Source organism: Taudactylus pleione, unplaced genomic scaffold (genome assembly GCF_031769625.1).
Source record: "Taudactylus pleione unplaced genomic scaffold, aTauple2 ptg001093l, whole genome shotgun sequence".
Lineage (NCBI taxonomy): Eukaryota > Metazoa > Chordata > Amphibia > Anura > Myobatrachidae > Taudactylus > Taudactylus pleione.
In genome coordinates, this window is record NW_028285494.1 from 57,555 (window position 1) to 80,172 (window position 22,618).

The 22,618-nt window shown below is 44.5% G+C and overlaps 1 protein-coding gene across 1 annotated transcript in view; it reads left to right on the top strand.

Moving 5' to 3' along the window:
- The window catches only part of LOC148453756 (carbonic anhydrase 6-like), a 65,087-nt gene that overhangs the window by 11,042 nt on the left and 31,427 nt on the right, over nt 1-22,618 (top strand). The window contains exons 3-6 of the mRNA XM_088461764.1: nt 15,146-15,294; nt 15,397-15,492; nt 18,751-18,817; nt 20,021-20,178. Coding sequence (XP_088317890.1) covers nt 15,146-15,294; nt 15,397-15,492; nt 18,751-18,817; nt 20,021-20,178 — 470 coding nt within the window. The remainder of the gene's footprint in view (nt 1-15,145; nt 15,295-15,396; nt 15,493-18,750; nt 18,818-20,020; nt 20,179-22,618) is intronic.

Consider the following 22,618-nt stretch of genomic DNA (forward strand, 5'->3'; position numbering starts at 1 on the left):
ACCACTATGGGGACTACATGTGCCCCTACATACGCCAACCTATATTTAGGTTGGTGGCAATGTGAGGTAGTATTTACAGAGGACAACTTAATATACACAGAAAATGTGTTAATGTGGTTGAGGTACATAGATGATGTACTCATAATTTGGGAACTGGAACAAGAGACCCTAGAGGAGTTCATAAACAAGCTGAACATTAATGCATTGAATCTGAAGTTGACAGCTGAGGTGGATCCAGTTAAGGTTATTTTTTTGGGATTTAACAATCCAGATCAATGAAGAAGGTAAATTAATAACATATCTACAGAAAACAGACTGCTACAAATAAGCATTTTGCATCACCAGAGTTCTCATTTTCTAGCCACAAAGAAAAGTGTCCCAAAGGGAGAATTTCTAAGAATGAGACAATTGTACTGAGGATGAAGCATTTGATAGAAGAGCCAAAGAACTTGGCGAGAGTTTAAGAGGATATAGTAATACCACTACAAAAAAAGAGCACATCATAATGCAAAAATGACCAACAGAGACCTCTTGATCTTCCCAAACAAGATGAATAAGTCTCAACCCATTCGGTTTATTGGGACTTTTTGTAACCAGTGGAGTGAGATCAAGAATGCATCACAAAAATATTGGCATGTCTTACAAACAGACGAAGATTTGGCTCAGATTATTGGGAATAATGTACACATCAGTTGGAGAAGATCCAAAATGTAAAGGATCATTTCATGAGAAGCCACTTTGTGAGAAACAATAAAAGCAATTAAGATCAGAGGTACTTACAAATGTGGACACTGTAGAGCATGTACATTTATCAATAAGAAAGAAAGCGTAATAGACAAATTTGGTAAGGCGTGGGAAATCAGAGATTTCATTAACTGCTCCACACATGGGGTGATATATTGCCTCATATGTCCTCGCCAGAAATTGTATATAGGAATGACGAAGTGCCAATTAAAGACAAGCATATTGGAACATTTCTATAACATTAACAATGCGAGGAGGGACACTGAGAGAATGAAAACTCTTACCACTGTCTCCAAACACTTTTTATACCATTGTCACATTGTCCCGGACACTGGTCATCACTTACCGGGTCCGGCAGCACTGATTCCCTAATGGGCAGCGGGTGGGGAGAATGGGATTCTGCAATTTCTATCGCCAGTTCATCAAAAACTACTCAACCATAGCAGCCCCAATCACTGCACTCACCAAGAAAGGACAAAATACCCGGAGATGGTCTCACGTAGCTGAAGAGGCCTTTGTTCTATTAAAACAGTGCTTCATGTCAGCTCCTATTCTAAGACAATCTGACTGCAATCTGCCTTTCTTCTTGGAAGTGGACGCTTCCACGGTTCGAGTTGGGGCTGTACTGTCACAAAAGGATAAACAGAGCAAGTGGTACTCCTGTGGGTTCTTTTCCCGTAAGTTTTCTGCTCCAGAGAAGTATGCAGTTGGGGATAAGGAGTTACTAGCTATTAAGCTGGCGTTGCAAGAGTGGAGATATCTGACGGAGGGGGCAAAATATCTGGTGACAGTTTACACAGATCACAAGAACCTCACTTATCTCAAGACTGCTCATTGTCTCAATTATCGCCAGTCCAGGTGGCCGCTGTTTTTTGACCGTTTTAAACTGGTTGTTACCTATCGTCCAAGTTGCAAGAATGTCAAATCTAATGCCCTGTCTCAAGCATTCAATTCTGCCCAGGAAGATTAAGTAAAGGAAGACGACAAATTTTAAATCCGGGGTGCTTTGCTGCAGTTACTAAGGTCAAGATCCCGCCAGGGAAAACATTTCTAGCACCTGAACTCCGATCTAAGGGCCTGATTCAGACACACTCGTATATACAGGACCAGCGATCACAGTAATTAGCCATTAAATGCGGCAGTAGGGCCATCCTGCCTGAGCTGAATGCTTTTATTTTAGATGTGTGCTCCATTCCAGAGTATTAGAGCAAGTTCGGGAGCCTGGGGTAGCAGCAGAAGAACATAGCACTGCCCTGGACATATATGTACATATTGGGCTCTATAGCAGTGCATCCCTAACAGTGCATGTTTTCCAGATCTCCTAGTTGGTGCACAGGTGTATTTATTACTGGCTGATACATGTTAAAAGATCCACAGGTGGTGCTAATTATTTAATTTATGATACTGAGAAGAACATGCAGCGCTAGTAAAATGCCATTATATTACTATTTCTGTTGTGGTTATGGTGTGGGCTGGGGAGGGAGGTTTCCAGGCTGACGTAAACCCCCCCCCCCTGCGTTTGCCTATGGAGTCTGTGTCGACGGTATTCACCAGGGACCCTCGCAAAAAGGTATGGACTTGGCTGTGTCCGACACACAGGTCGCGGCCCTCGGGTAAGGTTTCCCTGTACAGGTTCTGGTGTACTTAGTTGGAGTGCAGAAGATATTAGTGTAGTCGACAAGCCGGGTCAGAACCAAACAGACGAGATGGTACCAGGCGTAATCGGGTCACAGGGAATAGCCGAGGTAAGAACCAGATAATCAGGATATGCACAGGAACGCTGGGGTATGGAATGGAGGGTATGGAATGGAAAAGAGGCAGAACTGGATGACCTGTCAAACATGCCTTAAGTACCTGCAGGGGCGTAGGGTGAGTGGTACCAGTGGAGCGCAAGCTCCAGGCGCCGAAGGTGCATGAAGGCGCCGCCCGCTGTGTACCCGGCAGCTGTCTAAGCTAACAGCCTGCCGGGCAGAGGCAGGCTGGGCCGGGGAGCAGAGTGCCATGTGCCCCCCGGGCTGCGGGCAGTCTGTGTCTGACACAGCTGTACCGCACGTGTAGCGCTGACCGGATGGAGTTCGGTCAGCATTACACAGTGACTGACAAACACAGCCACCGGCGCCGGCAGCAGTGTGGTTGTTTTAATTAGCAGCCAATGAGAGTCTGTCAGACTCTCATTGACTGCTACTGCGCCCACTGCCGGAGCCGCTCCATCTTCCAGCTCCTGCAGTGGGTAATGGGAGAGATGTCATGACGTGTCTCCCATAATGCAGAGCGGGCCGGCCTGGGAGGATGGACAGGCGGATGGCGGCGGGAGCGGTGATTCAGGTTAGTGGGTTTTTTCATTATTACGTGTGTCTACTGGTGGCACTACAAGGGGGAGACCACTACTGGGGGCTCTATATAAAGGGCAATACTGGGGGTATGGCATGGGGGGGCTACAACTGGGGCCACTATTTAATGGGCACTGCATAAGGGTTACCTCGATTAGGGGCACTGCATGGGGGGGCTGCTACTGGGGGCACTATATAAGGGGCACTGCATAGGGAGTACCACTACTGGAGGCACTATATAAAGGGGATTACTACTGGGGACAGGGGGGCACTGCACAGGGGGGACCTCTACTGGCGGCACTGTATAAGGGGCACTGCATAGTAAGGGGGGATCACTACTTGGTGCACTACTGGAGGCCTGCATAAGGGGGTCCTCTCCTGGGGCACAGGGGGCACTGCATATGGGCACCACTACAAGGCTGCCCCCAATCTTTATTTTTACTTCACATTAATCCCATATGGACCCGCCTCCTCCCTGGAACACTTGAGTGAGGGGGGCGCCGTAGCACGCACGTGCTCCGGGCACCCTGGCTACACGCTACTCTTAAGATTATGAGTACTTGCATCCACCTATTACAAGCAATCAGTGTGATTGACATTTTTATCAGGTGCCATATAAAGGATAATAATAATAATAAATAATAATAATATGCCTCTAAGTCACAATATTGAAACAAATTATCCTAATACAGTGGAGCATATTGTCTCAAGATTTCAGTGTGAACTGAAACTAGAATGAACTCAAATCATCATCTGATTATAGTGCCCTTGTAAGTACAAATCCTTATAACAGTAAATAGCCAACTTGTATTACTGCATATATCCATAACTCTATACACTATAATTTCTATACCTCTATAAATTTATCTACCCCACAAGGATTATCTATTATTTAAATATAACGAACATATTTGTCCATTTTATGTTCTTCCCCTGAGATTTTGTATCCAACCCACACTGTATAACACACTGTATCCGTGTTGGAAATTAGAAGCTGAACTGCCACATGTTAGTGCCGCCCACTGTCACTTAGATTAGTCAGCCAGCTAGCTGGATGCAACCTTTTGGCCTTAACTAGATGAAGCAAATAATATTGTGAGGTGGTCAAAATTGATTGGAAATTACTGGAAATAAATGTTATTGATGTTAATTATACTGTAGGAACAGAAACAGGCCAATTTTATGTGATTTTTAGCTGTTTTTATGGTTTAAGAAAAAAATCCACAACCATAACACGAAAACAAAACATCAAGGAAATAAATCCAAAACCAGATTCAGATCCAAAACCAGGGGAGATCCAGATCCAAAACCAAAACACGAGGGTCGGCGCACATCTCTAGTTATTACCTTGCTGTTCATGCCAACAGCCCGGGTGATAAGCCAACAAGAGGGGAATAAATAATGTGCAATTGTTTGTGTTTACTTCTCACACTGACAGCTCCATGAGAGAAAGTCAGCTGCTTATCTTTACTGTCTATATACCAACAGCCCCGTAGTGAAAGGACAATATATGGAGCTGTGTCAGTGTTGTATGGGAGTTATAAATGTGAAAACAGCACTTCTAATTAAACAATCTGATAGCATTCAAAATATTGATTTGATTTACATCTATGTAAGTGAAATAAACTCTGAAGACACTTAATGATATATATGTACAACATGAGACCTATATATCACCTGACTATTGTGGTATGCATGAGTTAGTAAAATACCATAAGTTTGTCCTATTTTTAGATGTATGGTGATGGATGGGCCTATTTATCATACCTAAAAAACTGATGGAGGTAATTAGGTTTAGAACTCGCATGGAGTTCTACCTAATTACCAGAGGAATTCATCATTCCTCCTCCCCATAACTATCTATCATTTTTGCAATTACAGCTTTTCGGGAAATAGTTTTCCCTCTCTACACTACCTTACCGCAGCTGCAATCTATGCTGCGCATGCGCTGTTACATCCGTAAAACCAGTGCATGTGCAGCACTGCCTACAGCTGCGGTAATGTTTGTGTGTCCCCCCCAACCCCTCCTCCCCCTCCGCATACCAGCCCCCTGTCCCCGACTTACCTGGCCACTGCAGCGCCTCTGGCTCCGGAGGCTGCTCTGACACGTGTTCTCCCAGCAGACCACAGTACAGTTTAGGGAAAAAAAGTGTTTTTTTTTTTTAAACTTTATTGTGTTCTGCTGGGAGAACACGTGTCAGAGCAGCTTCCGGAGCCAGACGATGGACCTGAGCGCCGGAGGGAGAAGCCGGGGGACCTGCACATGCTGGCAAGTTTTACCTGCTATTCGCCACCTCACAGTGGCGGATAGTAACTCCATCAAATTCCGGAAATACATAATTTTCGGAATTTGATGAATACCTTAATTTCCATATCCCCATACTAATGTATGGGGAGTGTGGAAATTAACGCAGACTGACTTAACACAGGAGATATCACTGATATCTCCTGTGTTAAGTCTCTTCATGAATACTAAAATAATGTTAATTAAGGAAAATAGCCTTAAAAATGTTATTTTAGTGTTGATGAATATGCCCCTTATTGTTAAAATTATCACTTTACCAATAAACTTTGTAACATTGAAGAGCATATCATGTTTTTATTGAAGTGATATAGGTCTCAATGGGTTACACTGAGCAAAATTAAAATATCAAATTGCCTTAAAATAAATAATCCATAGGCATCTAATTCACTATATATTCAAAGATTATTATTATTATTAATAATAAAGATTGAGACATCAGTGGGTATGTCTCTTTGTATTTAATTGATAGACTTGGACACACATACGCGATAACACTATTGCGTGTATAAATGACACTGGATTGAGCACGACTGTAGAGTTTAGATTGTTTTAATGAGTATTTTTTTTGTATAAAAGTGGACAACAATAATAAAGGTAATGTTTTAATTTAATAGACTGCAAGACAATGAGCACTTGTATGGGATTCTTTGTTTGCCTTTTTTAATTGTGCACCGTGAAATATTAACTCAAGATCCAAAATAGTACAATGGGCCTGATTCATGTTTCTACGCAATTGCGATTCCTAAGCTACGGAACTGCTAATGTTTGCAAGTGAAGCTGATGCTAAATGTAAAAAGACTCCCACCGAAGCTATCACAAAATAATTTGCAATTGCTATACCCATCAATGAGACCAATGGCTACACAGACTGGACAAGGCAGTAACGACGCAGGTGCCATGTTTTTGCAAGGACGAGCTTGCAGCTGACGGCAAATACACACCCCAAAAACTGCCATGACCACTCCCCATTAACGTCTCCAAACTGTCCCTTTCTGTCAATCACACTGCGATTACATCCTCACTACAAGTAACATCGCTAAGGTACTTTGCCGCGTGTGATCACGGTGCATGTGCAGTCGCCTGATCGCTCGGTTGCGTGAACATCGGCATTGTGCACAAACATGAATTGGGCCCAATATCTCTTAATAAGTGATCCCAAAATATGAATATTTAGATTTTTTGAAAGTGCATAAATGCATTTTTTTATCCAATTCACCCAAACATAGGGAAGCCCACTGCTGCCTTCTCATCTCCGTAGATATCGCTTACTTGCGTACTTAGCGGTAACATCGACGCACATCAAGCAGCCATCTTGCCCTTGCAGTAGGTCTGCCTAGCCGCAAACACTGCAGCTCTCCCCACCTGCACAGCAACAGACTGACTTACGCAGAGGCAAATTGCAAGTGGGTCATATGTAAGTGACCACTCTCTGCGGGTTCCAAGTGTCAAATTTGTTGACCAAGGCTATTTTACACATGATCAACTGTAGTTATTCAAATGAATAAAATTAGTACCTGTGCCTTTTTTACTGCCCTATTTCATGCCCAAAACCTTCTTTTGGAAGACAAAATACAATTGAAATTTGTGCATGGGACACAATTTTTAGTTTATACAATGTGAACTTGGTGATCTAACTTGATTGTTTTAATATAACGGTCTAAATAAGAAGCTGGAACATGAATAAGAGAACTTCAGCCTCGTGATAGGAGTTTGTATTAACTAAGAACCTGCTTCTCAATCTGTCATGAGCACAAAGACTGTTACAAGTAACAGTGAGGCAACAGGTGCTTCCATTGAGTTGGGAAGAGATATACTGTATACAGCGGTATGAGGACCTGATTCAGCAGTGCACTCCCGTTGTTTGGGAATCTGCGCAGGACCAATTCTGCGAGTACGCAGACTGGGTCCTAACTCGCTCTCAGACTGTTAGTGATTGACAGTCTGCTGCCGTTTGTGGGAGGGGACAGTGATAATCTTTGTTTCCCAAATCTGAGGCGTGTCACCGCCGTTGCGGGGGAGGGAAGAAGTTGGATTTCTGGGCTCTTCCTCTAAACTGCGGCAGCTGGCTACAGGACCCCATGGGTCACCGCAGCCGGCCGATGTTACGCAGATTATCCACAGTTTTTATATAATTTCTTGTAAGGAGGAATGGCAATGCCTCCTTACATTAGACTACGCCACTTGGCAGTACTCTGGCCCAGTGACGTCCCTCCCTACATTGTCACCTGGTTCGGGAGGGACGTTGTTTGCCCGCTGCAAAGCTGTGCGGTGCCAAAAGGGGCGTGGCCTCACGGCTGAACCCCTGTGGTCCCATTATCACTGGGAGGCAGGGGGAAGGGGGGGGGTGCTGTGCCGGCCAGCTCCCTTAGTGTCAGGAGCCAAGTGCTGCACTTAATTATACAGTGCAGCACCCGACTCCTGTCACTGAGGGAGAACCTGCACCTTGGTGTCACCCGTCGGGTGACGCCGGGGTGTGGTCCGCACCCCCGTTGTGATGCCACTGCCCGGCCAGGCTCTCTACGGTGAAGCTCCCACCGGTACCATGACATTCTTTTAATAGCAACTGCGCAGTTGCAGATTGAATTTATTTAAAGAAATACAAAAAAAATTAATTGCACTGATTGTAATGTCTAACGGTGTTGGCCCAAAAAAATACAGTAAAACATAGTTAAGCCCTTGTTTCTTTGCCTCTCTGGACCTTTGAATATAAAAGTAACAAAACAGTTAAATTTTGCTTCAGATTATAATCCATCAAATCCTACTAATCGGTAGTATGCACTTCACCTTGACGTAGTGCCAGTATCACAACTTTTGTCTAGCCTCCATTTCTCCCAACACAGCACCTAGTAATGTCTTGCATAGTTCATTAGCGCCCTCTCCTGCACATCTTGCAAACTGTTGAATTGGAGATTACAATTGTGTTCAAACTTCATATCTTTAATGAAGCTTTTATTCTTCTGAGGAGTAACACAATAGAGTATTAGAAGCACTTCTGCATAATGTTCTCATGCAAGTTGGTTGATGGAATAAAACCGGGTGCTTACTACTTACAGCGGGGAGGCACTCGGAACTCGGAACACAAGTATTCAGCTGCCGGCTTCACCTCTTCCTTCTCCTTCTGCACACAATTCAGTATTGGTATCTTATGGGAAGATTATTTTAATGTTTGTCCTTCATATAGCATGTGTCTATTGCACACCCAGTAGGCTGTGTAGAGCGCTTTCTGGGCAAAGGTAATCTCCCCCAAGTGTGCCTGAGTAAAAATATATATGCTAAAATTATCCAAATATTGCGACCCACCACCTGTGATCTGGACCCTGCCTCAACCAAGCTTCTCATAGGGTGTATGGACATGATTTCCCTGTAATTGCAAAAATGGTTCAATGCTTTTGGCAGACAGGCATTTTTCCAGAACCACTAGAGCAGTCCCTTACCTCCTGGTGTTGAGACACATCAGAGGCTGCTGCAGGTGAAGATCTCGTCTAACGTTTCCTCACTAAGGCGGCCAGGGCCATATCGTCTGTTGCAGGGGACGGGTGGTAAGACGCACTACAGCGCACTAGTCAACATCTTGCTACCTTGTAGTTCAGCGTACCCGGGCGTCAACATCGCAGTTTAGGGGAGATGAGGCAATCCCCCGGCCGCTCCTCCCCTCCGGATTCCGGGGTCTGGTTTGCTATAAATTGACCACCTCGTGTGTGAGACGTGCGCAATTTAGCGTTGGTCTATCCACAGCTGTAGCATTTGGTCTCGGAGGTTTGGTCTGTCTCTCTATATACATCCTGCCTTGGGTTTGGCATATAGCTCACTCTATATCCTACCATCCCCCTCCGGGGGCCGGTCAGTTGATCCAGAGTCCATATTGCTGTAGCAATTGTGCGTCTTTTTTGCATTGTATGTGACTATGCTAGCTGCTGTATGTACACTGTCTGGTACATCTATTACTGTTTCTCTTTATCCCTCTGAGGATAGGGTGTGTCATTGATAGAAAGTCACATTGCATTTAGACATGCATACCTTATACCATTTATACATTATTATGTCTGAAGGTAAAGATGAGGATGGGAGATATATATCTGGTACACCTGCACCAACACCGGAGCCGTCTTGGATGGCCATCACACCTGTGGTTCTATCCTATTTAATAGGCAGGGCCAGGGAGGTAAGTGCTCCAGCTGCGGTGGTGCCTCAGGCTATGGGGTACCCACAGCATGTACATCCTATGTGCTTGTCCCCCATGAATCCCTATTGGGTTTATGCGGCTGCTTACTCTAGCCAGAGTACACTACCATCTTCAGCCTCTCCGCAGGTGGAAAGACCAGTGGTAGTAAAGAAGCAGGGGCATAAAAGACATTCTCGTCAGGTGTTGCCTCAGTAGTCTGGCTCAACCTGCTCGTCAGACGATGATTCTCAGAGTTCTGGGTCAGTCTCAGTAAAGGAGAATACTCAATCCCTTGTGGATGTTCTCTCTCTAGTAAGAGTGTTAAGGTCTGTCCTCAATATTGAGGAGGTTGCGCTGACATCTAAGGAGGTGGTCTTTAGACGTCAAGCAGTGTCTAAGGATTATTTCCTGCAATTGGGGCAGTTGACAAATCTCATGTCTGAGGCATGGGTACTTACTCCTAGCTAGCATTTCATGCCACAAGGAATGTAACCTCTCGGTTTCCATTCACACCAGGAGCGTGTAATAAATGGGAAATTCCCCCAACGATAGACGCTCATGTCACAAGATTAATCAGGAGCGCTATGTTGCCTATTCCTGCAGCATCCTTTTTAAAGGAGGTTACAGATAGAAGGCTTGATAGTGAAAACATTTGATTTCAGATGACTATCTGGGGCCATTACCAGGCCGGCCATGGCTGTAGTTTGGGTGGCCAAGGCTATGGGACAATTGGACGAAGTCTCTAGGGGAGACTATAGTTGATCCAACAAAAGAGCAGCAGTCTCTTCTGGGCCAGATGCAGGAAGCGGCTATGTATTTGGGGGAAGCTGGTATTGACGCAGGCATCCTGGTGTCTAGGGTCTCGGCTAACTCAGTGGCAGCCCGGAGAGCCCTTTGGCTAAAGACCTGGCAGGTAGATCCAGGATCTAAAAAGGCTCTAAAATATTTGCCTTTCACAGTCAAAGTACTGTTTGGACCAGGATTAGAGGACCCAATGACCTTGTTGGCAACACCCAGGTCTGCTGAATTACCATCTACGTCTGCTTTTAAAAGGCAGTAGTTGTCTCGGTCCTTTCAGCCACACAATAGGACAAAAAAACAGTCTTTGGCCAGACAGGGTCAGTCTCGTAGAATGCAGCCCAAGAGATCTTGGTCAACCAAGCGCCCGGCCTCCAAGCCAGGCGGTAACCCTACTGTCTGATGGGGTGGGCCTCCCCCCTGGAGGATGTCGGGGTCGGAGGCCAACTGTTACAGTTCTCCCAGGCCTGGCAGCAGACAACTATGGATGCTTGGGTATGAGAGCTGGACTCTCAGGGTTATGCCATTACATTCCGAAGGCATCCCCCTCCAGAGGTTTGTTCTTATAAACCTTCCTGCAGACTCGGTCAGAGTGTCGGCCTACCGGGAATCTGTGGGGGCCCTTCTGGACTCGGAAGCCATAGTTGCCAGTTCCTGTGACACAACAGGGAAAGGGTTATTACTCAAATTTATTTTTTCTTATAAAACCCAATGGGTCGCACCGCCCTATTCTGAATCTAAAATCTTTCAACAGATTTGTCAGGGTGCCAAAGTTCCGTATGGAAACACTAAGGTCAATTATGCTGGCGATGGAGCCAGGATACTTTATGGTCTCGCTGGATATTCAGAATGCATATCTGCATGTCCCAATTGAAAGATCCCACCAGGCCTTTCTCAGGTTTGCGGTGGATCGGCAACATTATCAGTTTCAGGCTCTACTCTTCGGTTTGACCACAGCCCCTCGAGTATTTACAAAGATAATGGCAGTTATGATGGCTCATCTCAGGCGACAAGGAATCAGGCTACAGCCATATCTAGACAACCTTCTGATATTTGCCCAGTCTCAGGAGATGTTACAATGTCATCTATGGATGACCATTGTTTGCTTACAGGAGCACAGTTGGGTGATCAACTGGAAGTCTTCTTTCACCAACTCAGCGGATGATACACTTCGGGGTGCTGCTGGACTCTCTGGAACAGAGTATCTTTCTGCCGAATGACAAGATAGTGAACACGAGACTGTAGTGCTACAATCTGCTGTGCAAGCACATGGTGTCAGTTCACTTTGCTATGCAGATACTGGGCTCCATGGTGGCCACATTCGACATGGTGGCTTATGCCCAGTTCCACTCCAGGCCCCTACAGCTGTGGATCCTGGCCTAGTGGGATGGTCCATATTATCGGATAAAGCATCAGATGATTCTTATCTCATCAGAGGTTTGGCTCCCCCTTGCTTGGTGGCTGGAGATGACTCATTTAGACAAGGGTCGTCCGTTATAGATCCTGGAATGGGTACTCCTCACCACAGACGCAAGACTGCGAGGATGGGGAATAGTGATGGGTCGTCACACCTTTTCAGGGAAGGTGGACAGACCAAGAAAGTCATCTACCAATAAATATATTGGAACTTCGGCAAGTGCGCAAGGCACTCATACTGGTGCAGGACCTTCTTCAGGACAGCCCTGTCCAGATTTAGTCCAACAATGCGACAGCAGTGGCCTACATAAACCATCAAGGAGGCACACAAAGTTCAGCGACCATGACGGAAGTGGCAAAGATCCTGCTGTGAAAAGAAGGCCATCTTCCAGCAGTCTCGACAATTTTCATCCTATGTGTTCTCAACTGGGAAGTGGACTTCCTAAGTCGCCAGGACATACACGCCGGTGGTGTTCCAACTCCTGTTGGACAGGTGGGGGTTACCAGATGTAGACCTCATGCTGTCACGTCACAACCACAAGGTCCCTCAGCTGCCTTCGTGGAGGCTCTGCCAGTGAGATGGAACTTCAGATTAGCGTACCTGTGTTCTCCAATCTCCATCCTCCCTAAGAGTCATCAGAAAGTTCAAGCAGAAGGGCAGCAGGATGATACTAATGGCCCCTGCCTGGCCCAGGAGGCATTGGTTGTCCGAGCTGACGCGTTTGTCAGTAGACAGTCCACTTCCACTGTCTCTACGGCAGGATCTGCTAATGCAGGGTCTCTGTCTTTACCAGGATTTACCTCGGCTGGCTTTTACAGCAATCTGTCTTAAAGGCCAGGGGTTTCTCTGCTTCTGTAATTCAGATGATGCTGAGAGCAAGGAAGCCTGCTTCTGCTCGCATCTATCACAGGATTTGGCACTCATATTTTCTTTGGTGCTCCCACAGAAAATATGACCCTAAAGTGTTCAAGGTATCTAGAGTACTTGCTTTTTTGCAGGCAGGATTAGACTTAGGTCTTCGCCTGGCTACCTTGAGAGTCCAAGTTTCGGCTTTGACAGTTTGGTTTCAGCGCAAGATTGCCCCTCTGCTGGATGTTAAATTATTTCAGGGGTTTCTTCGGCTGCAACATCCCATTTATCCCACCGGTGGCACCATGGGATTTGTCTTTGGTTCTCAGGTCACTGCAGGCGCATCCCTTTGAACTCTTAGATAGGGTGGACTTGAGATGGCTGATGGTGAAGACACTTTTTCTCCTTGCCATTTCTTCAGCTCACAAAGTTTCTGTCTTGGCAGCATTGTCATGTTGCTCGCCATATCTGATTTTTCATCAAGATAGAGCTGTCCTCCGTACCAAGGCAAGATACGTCCCTAAGGTGGTTTCCCGTTTTCACATAAATGAAGAAATTGTAGTACTGGTCTTAAGTCTTCAGACCTGTCTACAGGTAAAGCTTCCTTGGATGTGGTTCAAGCTCTTTGTATTTACGTGGACCAGACCAGCTCCATCAGGAAATCTTAGTCTCTTTTTGTGTTATATGGATTTCATAAAAGAGGCTGGTCAGCGAACAAACAGACTTTGGCTCGCTGGCTTCGTATGACAATTTTGCAAGTCTATACTCTGGCTGCTCTCCCTGTCCCTAACAGGGTAACAGCACATTCCACTCGGTCAGTGGGACCGTTGTGGGCAGTAAGACATGGCGCCTCGGCTGAACTCTGTAAGGCAGCCACTTGGTCTTCTGTGAATACGTTTATCAAATTCTATTCTTTTGATACGTTTGCCTCCTAGGATGCTTCCCTTGGGCGTCGGATTCTCCTCTCTGCGCAGTAGCGTCCCCACCTGTAAGGGAACTGCTTTAGGATGTCCCCAAGGTCATTTCTGTGGACCCTATGGAACCCGAAGAAGAAATACAGAAATTATGGTATAACATACCTTTTTAATGAAAAAGAATTGAGGTCCACAGGGTTCCCACCCTGATGCACCTGGCCTCTGTTGGGATCTGTTCTTTAAGCCTGTTTGTTCAGATTCCCTCTTCGGATGATTGAGTGTTTCTTGTGCAATTTTTCTTCCTTCTCCACTCTCCATCTCTTTCTGCAGCAAACTGAATGGCTGGGGGTGGCGTATATAGTGAGGAGGACCAGTGCATGCTGGGAACTCCAAAGCTTTGCTGTTTGGCGCATTGGATGCGATCCAAATACATACCCCAAGGTAATTCCTATGGAACCTGAAGAAATGTGCATTTTCACCTGCTTTTGTAAAAATTAAGTGATGATGAATAAGCCCCTTTTGAGTCCTTTAGGAAAAAAGTGCTCTATAAAAAATTATTAATAATAACTACATTTTCCTTTAAGTTATTACAAGTTTTAGTACTTCCCCCTTGAGCGGCCACTTCCCAATAAAATACTGCAATGCTCAGTGACCTAATGTGGCTCATTCATTTTCTTTATTTTTACCATGGTCAGTGCTGGCCACTGACATTAAGGCCAGAATGTACTAAGGGTGAAAATGCGGTAAAACTCCTGAAAATGAAATGCCGTTTTCGGGGTTTTTACTGCATTCCCCAAATGTACTAAGCACTGGAATGCATTCGTCCCAATAAGTAACGCCACCTTCAGGTGCCATTACCCAATAGAAGCCTATGGGTTTCTTACCGGGATGCTCCATGGTGGGAGGGATCAGATTGGATCCCTCCCATAACCCCCCCTCGGCCTTCTGCGCATGTACACAGATACGCTAGAGGGACTTCTTGGTGTTCAACCTGAAGGTCACTCTGTCCAGGGCCATCGCAAAGGACAGCTCTTAACGGGAGAGTTGTTCTTTGCCATATTCTTGGTACATACTGCGGTAATGAACCGTGGTATGTACCCGAAGACAGGGGGGATGTACCACATCGCGAATACGATGCTTTGTACATCCCGCCCTAAGGGGTTGGCATTGGCAGCGTCTTACCTGTGACACTATTGGCTCCTGCTCCTCATGATGTAATGTGTTAGGTTTAGGCAGCATAGTGGGGTTAGGTTTTTATTGGGAGGGGAGGTTAGGGTTAGGCACCCCTAGGGGGGAGGGTTAGGCACCAATGGGGAGGGTTAGGGTGGAGAGGGTTACCAACAATCAGGATGTCTGTATTTTGACAGGAGGCATCCCGACAGCCGGCATTACGTACCGATTCCTTGCTGACGCCCCTTAGTGTACTCTGTTTGCAGGTAACACCCCTGATAATGTATTCTGTGTTCTAACTTGGATATCTGATATTTATTACAATTCCCCCCCCCCCCCCATCATTCATTTGCATCCATTTACTAGGCTGTGACTATTGTTATCTTTCACTTCAACTGCATTTTAGTCTTCCACTCCCTAAATTTCTCATACATAATGTATTTTCCTCATGTCCAGTGCAAATAGAACTTCCATCTACAATGAAAATTAAGGCTGGACTTCCCCACACCTACACTGCAGTACAAATGCACTTGCACTGGGGCGGTCTTGATCTGGAAACCAGCGGCTCTGAGCACACTATTGATGGGTTGCGGTACATGGCAGAGGTGAGTGCTGCAGCTCTGAGTCCAATGTCTGTTCCTTTTAGCTTCCGTTGTGTTGACCCTGATGTCCCTTTACTTTCTTAACTTGTCATTGACTCATTACAGCTGCACATTGTGCACTATAACTCTGACTTATACGAGACCTTTGATCTGGCCAAGAGTGCGCCCGATGGGCTAGCTGTTCTTGCATTTCTATATGAGGTGAGTAATGCAACAGCTTGTACTGCTGAAAAGAGAGTTCTAATAGACCCATTGTTGTGTCAACCTTTTGTACCTGTCTAGCTTCATCCATGTCGACCTTTTGTTGTGTCAACCTTACTTGTCTATTCCTATATACAGTGTGTGTGTGTGTGTGTGTGTGTGTGTGTATATATATTAGTTTATTAAACAAAATAACAGGATGGACTGCGCTAGTATATTGGAGGATAAATGGATATATAGTACCTAATCAGTAACCCATCCTAACAAGAATTACTATATAAAAAGAATGGAACATAAATTCATCTATAGCATGTGAAGAAATGTCAATACCTCTATAATATAACCGCCAGGCGGAAACTTATCTCCATATTCAATTTTGCCCACTTTTCGCGTAAGCGGAAAGTTAATGCAATTCGCCTCTGAATAGCAGGAGAAAAGAAGAGCAACATTTTTATTTTGGGGTGCAAAGGTGGGGAAACCTCTAAGAACCCTTGGAACAGCCCCCCAAAGGACAACTGCGTCAAATTCCAGAAAAATTAACACCCCAAGAAAGTGTTCATTTTGGGGGCGAAAAAGTACAAAGTGGGGGGACTAACTTAAAAACTAGTGAAATAAGGTTCTGGGGGTGCTCTAAGAAGGGGCCAGGTGTTTTTGGGATTGCAGGTGCTTTTATGATGGAGGAATTTTTACCTTTTTTTTTTTTTTTTTTTTTAACTTTACTTTAGAGACATTAACAGATGCTTGCACCCATTTTCAGAAACCCCAAATTTGGCAGGAATACTTATTTTCTCCAAAAAATACTGCTTTTATGCCATTCTTCACCACTTGTGCAAAGACGCTAATTGGAGGCAATTGTACCAACTGAAGTACCCCAAACTGCTTTATTAGGACTAATTGGGCACTACTACATTGATCCCCAATGTTTTTGCATTCTTTTTGGGGAGGTTCAGGCCGATTTCCCTGATTCTGACACCACTTTCCACCTGTTCTGACTTTGCGTGTCGCCGTTTTTCGCGTCTTTTGGAATTGAATACGGCGAATAGCGGGGGTGCGCACGATAAGTTTACGCAGCCAAAAATGCGATGTAGGCAAAGTCCGGCAGGCGGAACTTTTATCGCAGGTGCGAAACTAATTGAATATCACCCTTATTAAATTGAGAGAGCGCAGTGTTACATTTATTGCTGCATAAAACAAATAACCTATCAAAACATATTGTGCAATGAATATTACAAGTTAAAAAGTAAAAAAGAAAATAAAAAATCATTTAGGTGAGTGCCAAAGCAAACAAAAGGATCCTGTATGGTATCCTGTTAAAAGATCCTAGTCCAAATGGCAATGATTAGTTGCTAAGTATAGTCATTGGCCTCTATAATGGAAAATCCAGAATATTGTTCAGCTATAGTTATAGCATACTTGCCTACTTTTGAAAAAGCATTTCAGCACCTATGAGCGTGGCTGTAAAGTGGGCGTGGATGGCTACATCTGAGGGGCGTGTCATAAAATTGATTTACATACACATGTAAATGAGCCCCAAAGTAGTTAGTAAGATCTACTTGTTGATGAAAACACACTGATCACTTCTCAGAAAATACATGTAACCATAGGGATCATTGTGCCTTTTAACCAATGCAGGGAAATTATACTAATGATCCCATTTGAATGTACATATCTCTGTTTTTTCTTTTATATAACAGTGTCATAATGGGGGGTAAGGTGAAATGAGGGAGATTGGTAGACTCTTCAGGGAGACAGGGAGATTGCTGCTATTTCAGGGAGTCTCCCTGACAATGAGGGAGAGTTGGCAAGTATGAGTCATAGTTACCAGCCTTGAAATGCAGAGGTAAACTAGCAGTAGCTGTGGTACAATTAGTTAGTTACATTCAGAGGTATTTAAAGCCACCATTATGGACCAAGGGGATTATACTATTGAGGAATATGTGGGTCTTCCACAATGAATCGCGTCTAGCGCCCCACTGGTGTCGTCCAGCCACATTGGGACCTCCTTGCGGACCTCCGACTGGCACCTTCTAACTTCACAGCAGCACCACTCCAACTTCACATCTCATGGGCCTTATACTTAAAAGCTAGGATGTAACTTTGCATTACAAAGCTGGTAACTATAACTATAGCTGGACAATATCCCAGATTTTCCCATTATAGAGGCCAATGACTATACTTACCAAGTAATCATTGCCATTTGGACAAGGATCTTTTAACTGGATACCATACAGGAACCTTTTGTTTGTTTTGGCACTCACCTAATTTTTTATTTTCGTTTTACTTTTTAACTTGTAATATTCATTGCACAACATGTATTGCTGCATACAACAAATAACATAAAAACATGTAAAACTGCGCTCTCTCTCAATTTAAGCCGTATAATACAGTCATATTATGTGTTATGCTATATATGTATTGACATTTCTTCACATGCTATAGAATAGATGAATCTATGTTCTATTCATATATTGATTTTTGTTAGGATGTGTTGTTGATTAGGTATATATCCATCTGTCCTCCAATATACTAGCGCGGTCCATCCTCTTATTTCACTGGAAAAATGGTGCGGCAGTAATTTTTCCTGCGCTTTCCTACTGCGTATGTGCATAATGTTGGCAAAATGGCCACGGTGGCCACTTTCCAGGCTTTTTTATTTTTATACAGTGCTGATACCTCTCCAGAGTCCCACGTCGGCGCTAAGTATTAAAAATATGCAGTGGCGTCACAAGGTGGGTGCGGGGGGTTGGCACAAAGGTGCAGACTTCAGTGACAGGGGCAGGGGTGCTGCACTGTATGATTAAGTGCAGCACTCTGCTCCTGACACTGTGAGGGAGTCGGCTGACACTGCGCCCAGGGCACTCCGCACCTCCTGCAATACCGCCCCAGGACTACGGGGGTTGGGCTGCAAGGCCACGCCCCTTCCTGCGTGGGTTCGCCTCCTTTTCAGCGGCACACTACTTTGCTGCACGTACAGCATCCCTCCCCGCACCGAAAATATGGGTGCAGGATGCCCGAGTGCCCTCCAATCTCAGCACCCATTATAGATACGCACCTGACACTATTTACTTACTAATGGTTATTAATATAATGGAAAACATTTCTAATATAGTAGTAAAGAAGTTTACGCCTAAAGCAACAAATTACATATATAATTTTTATAGTACAGCTTATAAAAGCATATGTGTGAATGGCTGGTTGAACATGGGGGCTCCTTTCCAACAGCTCCAATCACTTTATTTTTCTTCCTTTTATCTGTAGGACGGCCATTTTGAGAACACGTATTACAGCACGGTCATTTCCACACTAGCCAAGATTCGCTATGCAGGTGCTGATCTGTAGTGCACAAGGTTTCTCACACCTAATTTCTTTATGTACATGGGGTGCTTTTATTGTTCCTAATGAATTACACATTTTATAAGTCAGATTGTATTACTGTAACACTTCTATTCCTCTCTGCTGGTAAAAACCTAATGGTTATGTGAGCTGCTCTACACTACAAACTTTTTATTGTTAGGCCTTTGTCTTCAGATGTTGATGCAACAGTGTGGAAGAGATTCTGCTATGGATTACAGAGACAGACAGAACAGGCTGACTAATTGACTAATGTGCTTGTTCCTTTCCAACTCTAGCAGCACTCAAGTAAATAATGGGGGTGGGATGTAAATATTTTATAGCTTGGTGCTTGTGGCATGACCTTTTAAAATTTGTTAAGGATATTTTTATTTTACTTTTAAGTTATGGCTTATACTGTTGTATGGTCCTGCACTCGCACATTAGGCCAGTTAGAGTCATGCATTTTTATATCTGCATATTCTCTAACATCACAGGAGAACAGGGTTGCTCATTGCATGTGAAAGACTTCCAGAACAGGGAATAAATTTGTCAAACTCTGTGCCAACTTTTTTTGACATGTATCAAGCCTTGGGGAAAGAGATAAAGGGGGTGATGTATCAAAGCATGGAGAGAGAGAAAGTACCAGCAAATCTGCTCCTCACTGTAAATTTTCAAACCTAGTCTGTGACGTGAGTTAGGAGCTGATTGGTTGGTACTTTATTTCTCCCCTATTTATCTCCCTCCAAGATTTGTACCAACCAATCGGCTTCTAATGCTGGGTCCACACAATATGTCCATGGGGTACACATTGAGCGATGTAATGAATGATCCCTCGTTCCGTCTTACATTACCTGCAACAGCGCCGCATGCAATATCGTTCGGTTGGCCGTGCAGCATGGCCGACAAATGATATCTCGCGGGATCGCGCAGATAGTCTGTACACACTAGACTATCCGGCCGATATGTAGTTTCCTGCCTAATCTGAATGACCTATCGGCAGACTTCGTCCTAGTGTGTACCCAGGTTACAGACTGTACTTTACAAATGACAAAATATGTATCCACTTTCTCTCTCCAAGGCTTGATACATCTCCCCATAATTTAAAATGTTTCATATGGTTTTCTTTCCTAGTGTCTCTCTAGGTGTTTTACAGGGGTGTTTTTTTTTTTTAAATAATTTTTTTATTTGTTCTCAGGCCAGGAGACTCAAATTAAAAGGCTCGATCCTCTGGCCATGCTGTCTGAGAATCTGAACAACTACTATCGCTACCAGGGTTCCCTCACGACTCCTCCTTGTACAGAGAATGTGCTGTGGACGGTGTTTGACACTCATATCCAGCTTTCTCATAATCAGGTAAAACTAGGGTTCCCACCTTCTTGCAAAATACAATATGGGGCGGGGGGAGATTGGGGGGAAATTTTTTGTTTTTTGGCCGGTGCTGAAATTACTTACATGGTTTGCAGTGCTTTATGCAGACAAAAAAACATAAGCACTATGATTTACTTACACAATGTCTGCCTCTTGCAGACATGGTGAAAATCCCTTCATGCATCCCGAGGTAATCGGTGAGGCAGCAATGTTAACTTGAGTCATTGACATGCTGTGCTCCCCTTCTGTTCCAAGGGCATCAGGTTTGCCAGGGCTGAGGGGGTAACTGGAAGAGGGAGCCCTGGGCCTGGTGCAGGGTGTTGGTGCGTCCTGTGAAATGGTTCTCTTTTGATGGCAAAAGTAGTTGACATCGGCAGGCAACCATCGATGTTTTGTAGACGTCGATGGCCATCCCCAAGGTAGACTCTGTACTCCAGGCGCCGGGTTACCTTACATCGCAGCCAGTCATCACCACCTCCTGCACCAGGCAGTTAGTATATTCCTAGCATTACTCTCATAGATAGTTACCTTCGAATATACGTTGGCTTGACAAAAAGATCTGCAAAAGATCTGCAATCTGCCTATCATGAAGACAAATGCAATTTATTGCACCAATTTATTGGCCAGTCACCTGGCCAAATGACAAAATATAATCAATGTAGTACCACTATTTGTTGGCATACTGGCAAAGAAGTTGGGAAGAGTAATCCAAATTAATTTTAAACTGTGCCACAAAGAGGTTATCCTATGTCTGTGTATATTATTAGGACACCACTGCCATTCCTCTTAGTACTCGCCCCTTAATAACTGACTATTGGTTACTAATGGTGCACACACACGGTCAGATTTTTCTTCAGATCTGAACGATAACTATTTAAAAAATCATTCAATCGTTCATATCTGAAGGAAAATCTGACATATCTGTCAGATGAACGATTTGAACGATGCGCGTTCCCGATGGTCAGATAACGATATCTGACATCTGCTGTGTTTGCAGTCAGACTTGGACGATTCCATTCATTTTAATGCAGTCAAAAATCGTTCAATCATTCAAATCTTTGGTAAAATCATTCAAATCGTAGATCCGACAGATCTGACAAATCTGATCGTGTGCATGCTCCATTATTTGTCAGCAATAACCATAAATCCAGTTTAATGTCCATAGGCAAACACAGGGGGGTTTCCGTCTGCCTGGTAACCCCCCTCCCCAGCCCATGCCATGACCACAATAGATATAGTAATAGAATAGAGTATTACTAGCGCTACATGTTCTTCACAGTATCACAAATTAAATAATTAGCACCACCTGCGGATCTTTTAACATGTATCAGTCAGTAATAAATAACCTGTGCACCAACTAAGAGATATGGAAAACATTCACTTTTAGGGATATGCTGCTATAGAGCCCAATATGTACATATATGTCCAGGGCAGTGCTAGGTTCTTCTGCTGCTCCCCCAGACTCATGGACTTGCTCCCATGCTCTGGAATGGTGCCCACATCTAAAATAAATACATTCAGCTCAGACAGGATGGCCCTACTGCCGCATTTAATGGCTTACTGTGATTGCTGGTCCTGTACATGCTGGAATTCTGAAACACAATATACTTTGTATGACGCATATTAAAGCTGGTTAAGTGCTAATTATACCCTCTTCATGGACTGGCCACACTCACTCTAAAATCAAGCATTTGGAAACCCCCCTGTAGAAATCCTGCGTTTGCCACTGATGTCCATTAAAATGTTACCACTAACAATAGTGCTCACTAATATGTTCAGCAGTAACAGCAATGCCCATTAAAATGCCACCATCAGAATAGTGCTCTAAATATTGCAGCGGTAGTAGTAATATCCAGTAATATTTACTGCGATAACCATAATGCTCTAGTTATATACCAACAATGGGATGTAGTTAGGAGACCGGCGGCCGAGATGCCGCCGGTCTAAATCTCGACGGTAGAAGCCCTACACGGGACTTAAGATAGACGTTGAAATGCCGACGCCTATCTTAATCCCGACGCCAGACTCCAGCCCAAACCAGGTAAGTCTGGGGTGCCTTAGCAGGGGGGGAGGGTTAGGCTTAGGTAGCATGGAGAGTTTAGCGTTTAGTTTTTTTTGGGGGGAGGAGGTTGGAGTTTAGGGTTAGGCACCCCTAGGGGGGAGGGGTTGGGCACCATTGAGGGGGGGTTAGGCACTAAGGGGGAGTGTTAGGGTATGGGGTGGGGAGGGTTAGGGTTAAGCTACAAGAAGGGAGGGTTATGGAAAGAAGGGGGGGTTACTATAGTTACCCGACCTCTGTCGGGATACCGACCATCGGGATGCTGCTGTCAGTATTTTGGCAGGAGGCATCCCGACTGTCTGTATTACATTCCACTAACAATAATATGACCAATAATATCTAATGGGTCGTAATAATGCCAATCAT